This window comes from Momordica charantia (assembly GCF_013281855.1).
Source record: "Momordica charantia cultivar OHB3-1 chromosome 7 unlocalized genomic scaffold, Mcharantia_2.0 BLBB01000007.1, whole genome shotgun sequence".
Classification (NCBI taxonomy): domain Eukaryota; kingdom Viridiplantae; phylum Streptophyta; class Magnoliopsida; order Cucurbitales; family Cucurbitaceae; genus Momordica; species Momordica charantia.
The window spans coordinates 8,031,323-8,035,751 of NW_028275165.1; the positions used below are offsets into that span (position 1 = coordinate 8,031,323).

The 4,429-nt window shown below is 39.4% G+C and overlaps 1 protein-coding gene across 1 annotated transcript; it reads right to left on the reverse strand.

Moving 5' to 3' along the window:
• Positions 1 to 2,300: 2,300 nt before the first annotated feature.
• DUO1 (myb-like HTH transcriptional regulator family protein) lies at positions 2,301 to 4,056 on the reverse strand. The gene is made up of 3 exons (XM_022297497.2): positions 3,678 to 4,056; positions 3,178 to 3,418; positions 2,301 to 2,912 (listed from the first exon to the last, which is right to left on the reverse strand). The coding sequence occupies exons 1-3, from the start codon at positions 3,872 to 3,874 to the stop codon at positions 2,415 to 2,417; spliced, it is 936 nt and encodes a 311-aa protein (XP_022153189.1). The 5' UTR covers positions 3,875 to 4,056; the 3' UTR covers positions 2,301 to 2,414.
• Between the last annotated feature and the right edge of the window lie 373 nt (positions 4,057 to 4,429).

The following is a 4,429-nucleotide window of genomic DNA, read 5'->3' on the forward strand; positions in this document are numbered from 1 at the left end:
TTTGGCGCAACTCCAAAAGCCTGTCAGACTGTTAAAGAGGTGTTAAAGTTCTATGAGAAGGCTTCGGGGCAAACAATAAACCTGGAAAAGTCCTTGTTCATGACAAGTAGAAACACAAGTCACGATATGATTGAGGTCATTAAGAGCGTCGAATTTAGTATTCATCGCAGTTGGGACAATATCTTGGCCTTCCATCGCAGATTAGCAGAAGTCAGTGTGCAGTATTCAGCTCCTTGGTTGAAAGAGTGTGGAAGAAACTTCAAGGATGGAAAGGGAAAGGGAAGCTCTTCTCGTTGGGCGGCAAGGAGGTTCTAATTAAGGCGGTAGCTCAGGCTATCCCCAACTACACCTTGAGCTGTTTTAAGTTGCCGGTTACAATTTGTAATGAACTACATCAAATTTATAACCAGTTTTGGTGGGGATCGACCTCTGAGAATAGGAAAATTCACTGGCAAAGTTGGAAGCGTGTAAAGACTCGAATTTCTGATACGTTTAACGAAGTAACGACCCTATAACACTTACTGAACCCTCCTATTTAAGGTAACGAAAAATGTAATGTTCTCTTAAGTTTTTTCTCAGTGAAAATTGCTTATCAGTTGGGTTTGCAAAGGGAAGTAATCTTGTCGGCTTCCTCTTCAAATTCAAACTTGCAATCCGAGCGTTGGAAGCGGTTCTGGAAGACAAGAATAACCCGTAAAATAAAGATAGTTTGTTGGAAAATAGTGCAGGATCTTCTACCCCTTAAAACCAATTTGTTGCTAAGGGAATTAAAACTAATGCGAATTGTGTTTTTTCCAGGAATCATGTAGAGACCGTGACTCACTTATTTTGGGAGTGCAAGGTATCAAAACGGCTTTGGGATCATTATATGCATTTTGATGGGGGGCTGTTTTCTTGTGACAGGAGGACTTGATCGAGTAAAGACTACTGGGATTGGATGCTTGATAAGGCTAAGGACGAGGAGCTAGAGATGATTATGATCGGGTCGTGGATTATTTGGAACCATAGAAACAATATGGTCTTCTGGAGCGAGCAACCTAGTTATCTCACATTGATACAGCAAGTTTTGAAAGGCCATCTCAGAACATATCAACAAGATCCAGATAGATTCTCAATCGGGCAGATCGAATAGGAAATTCAAAGTCAAAACGAAATGGGTTTCCCCTCCTCTTCATACCTGGACTCTCAATACCGACGCCTCTTGGTCGGAATCTCTTCAACGGGGCGGTTTGGGGTGGGTGCTCCGCAACTGGGACAGAGAAGTCATCCGAGTCGGTAATCGTTTTGTGGATTTTTGCAGTAGTATGAATTTAATCAAAGCAAACGCGATTTTGGAGGGGATGCATTGTCTGAAATTTGGCGTGTCCTTCCCAATATGTGTGGAGACATATTCGGAGGTTGTTGCAAATTTGCTGAATGAGGTGGGCGAAGATCTCACGGAAGTTGGAGGAGTTGTTGAGGAAATCCTAAAATTGAGGGATTGTAGTGGGGTTACGTGTTTTGTGAAAGTGAATAGAGAGGCTAATCACTGTACACATTCACTTGCTAAGAGGGTTGCTAGATCTTTGGAGAGGGAGAGTTGGAACGATTGTATCCCTAATTGGACCAATCAGGATTTACTTTGATTTAATGAAGTATTCATTCTAAAAAAAAAAAGAAAGACTAAGATACTTCTTACCCTCCGACCAAAAGGTCATTTGAATCTTCATCCTCATTTGCAACCTGAGTATAACTTAACTGGTTAAAATACCTATATTTGATCCATCCCCACCTATTCTACGAGAAAAAAAAACATCTCCCATTCATTTTGATAGAAGTCAAGCTTGCATAACACTCAAAATTAATCATTGAATAAATTCCCAAGAACTTGTATTTCTTTCAAATCTCATTAATTTTTGTATCAGAAGCACAACTCTATTTTATAATTCATTTAATAGAGGAGAATATATGTTTTTACCGATTCTTAAGCCAATCAAAAAAAGTACAATTTGTTCACTTATTCAAGTTTTAAAGTAGAGACTGAACACTTTTGCAAATTTAAACTAAAGATTGCAACTTTTATTAAGTTTAACATCCAATATGATATAATTATAAAACTTCTTCTACACCCAACTAAGTTGGGATAAATTTTGATATTTTCCCCCACAATTTTGTTAAGTTGGCAGCTTCTTTATATGAGAAATTTAGCAACTTTAATAATTAAAAACAAAAAAATCTTAATTTTAGATTTAACTACTTTGAAAATTGTTGCAACTAAAAAAAAAACCAATGTATGTACTTTCCACTTTTACAAGTCAAAAGAGAGAAAAAACACATTCACCAATTGATTAGGCAACATAACATATGAATTTCACAGTCACAGAGAGCAAATCAGAGTTTCCAACATTTTACAGAGAAATGAAAGGGACAAAGAATCAGTTCTCCGGCGAGCTCGGAAGTGGCTCGATACGATCAAATATATCTGCAGGGAACTCGCTGAAGAAACTTTCTGGGTTGTCTACTTTCTCCCTTTCAACATCATGGCTCGGGCAGCATCCGATCGGTTCGAAGAACGGCTGCCCAAGTGGAAACTGAACTTCATTTTCCAGTGGAGAAACATCCAAAGGTTCGAGAAAATCATCGAAGAAACCGGGACCGTGGAGTCTTTGAGACAAGAAAGTTGAATCATCATCAAGTGGCTGCGTGTGTAGGGTTGAAGAGAACTCGGTTTGTGGTTCGGATTTGATTGTCTGAAACGGGGTGAATTCAGGTTGAAGAAAGTTTGTGCCAAAACCAAGGAATTTGGAACTGTAAGGATCAGGCCACGGGCAGAATATATTAACAGGTGCAGCATTCTCCGCGCAGCAGGACGACGAGCACGACATCGGCCTCGAGGATGACTCCCCCTCTGATGCAGAGCTCAGCTTCTGTACCTTTAAAAAGTAGGAGACAACATTTATAGAAATGGAACAAATCTCCATAATCCTAAAGCAACTTGAACAAAAACAATATTGTTAGCAAACTGGCATGGGAAAACAGGGGCCGCTCATGAACCAAGCATCTCGATTTCGACCAATTTTCAAACAGATCTAGAAGCATCGGCTCGCATCTTAATCGAAACTACAAGTCCCAAAGTTTGGAGAACACTAAAACCAACTTCAAAACGTCACAAAGTATTGATTCAGGCCAAGGAAATACCTCCATAGAGGGAGCATTGGAATCAACTGGCTTTTCCTTTTTGGTGCTTCTCTGCAATTTGGATGGAGTAGTTGACGACTGCAGAAGCCTAGCCAGTCTCTTCTGCCTACTACTCCAAAAATTCTTCACGTCGTTATCGGTCCGGCCCGGCAAGTAAGTCGCTATCTTTGCCCATTTGTTCCCGAACCGCGCCTGCAATTCGATCACCACCCGCTCCTCCTCCGCCGTGAACTTGCACCCACTTGCCAGAGATGAGAGGAAAACAGAAAAACCGAACCACATAAACTCACAGCAGCATAGTCAAGAAAACACTCTCTCAGGCATTTTCACAAACAGTTTGCAGGCACAAACAGACTCGAAGACAAACCACCAACAGGGGCGGAAAACAAACAACAAAAAACGAACAGCAACTCCTCAATCATTCAAAAACACGTTCAAATTCAGAAACGCCGAAACAAAACAGGAAGGCAATTAATGGCGATGGAGGAGGAATTACTTACTTTTTCAAGTTGGGTCTGAGTTTGTTGACCCAACGAAGACGGCAGGACTTGCCAGTCCTCTGAAGAAGGCCTTTGGATCGAATGGAGCTCCAGTCTCTGGGGCCGAATCGCTTCACATGGTTCAGTAAAACTTCGTCTTCCTCCAGTTTCCATGGCCCTTTTCTTATGACTTCTTCCTCCGAAACCCTCTCTTCCATTGGATTTTCCACTCAATTTCTCTCACTTCATCTTCCAAATGCACAAGTTTCTCTCGCAGATTTATGATCCAACCCTCTCTTTTTTCCTCTGTTTTTTATTACATTTTGTGAGGCTATGTGGCGGTTGCGACGGTTATCGCCCACTTCTCCACGATTTCTAATTTTTATTTTTGAATATTTTTTTCTTTCTTTGCTCCCTCTCTCACACGCACTTAAATTTTATTATTAGCTTAATGGTTTTCGAAATAGATGTTTCAATGGATATTTCAGAAAAATCATAAAATTAAGAAATTTTGAACAAGTTATTTAAATTAACAAATCAGATTTAACTATTATGTATTAGTGATATTTCATTTATATTCTTTTATATGTCGTTATTTTTTCTTAATAATAGAAATATTGATTCATCCTTTATATCAATGTTGAATTATGGACATATGAAAATGTTGATGTATTAGATGAAAATTTAATACTATAATTGAAAATAATAGAGGTGTTTATGGGTTGAGTTTGGTTGGGTTGAGGTACTTCTTAGTTCCGATCCAATTATTCAGG

What these genes read in the sequence shown, in the direction of transcription:
- DUO1 (XM_022297497.2), bottom strand. Translation starts at nt 3,874, where the DNA reads ATGGAAGAGAGGGTTTCGGAGGAAGAAGTCATAAGAAAAGGGCCATGG. An exon ending in CTCAGACCCAACTTGAAAAA is followed by an intron (nt 3,419 to 3,677) that starts GTAAGTAATTCC and finishes ATCTCTGGCAAG; the next exon opens with TGGGTGCAAGTTCACGGCGG. An exon ending in CCAATGCTCCCTCTATGGAG is followed by an intron (nt 2,913 to 3,177) that starts GTATTTCCTTGG and finishes TACTTTTTAAAG; the next exon opens with GTACAGAAGCTGAGCTCTGC.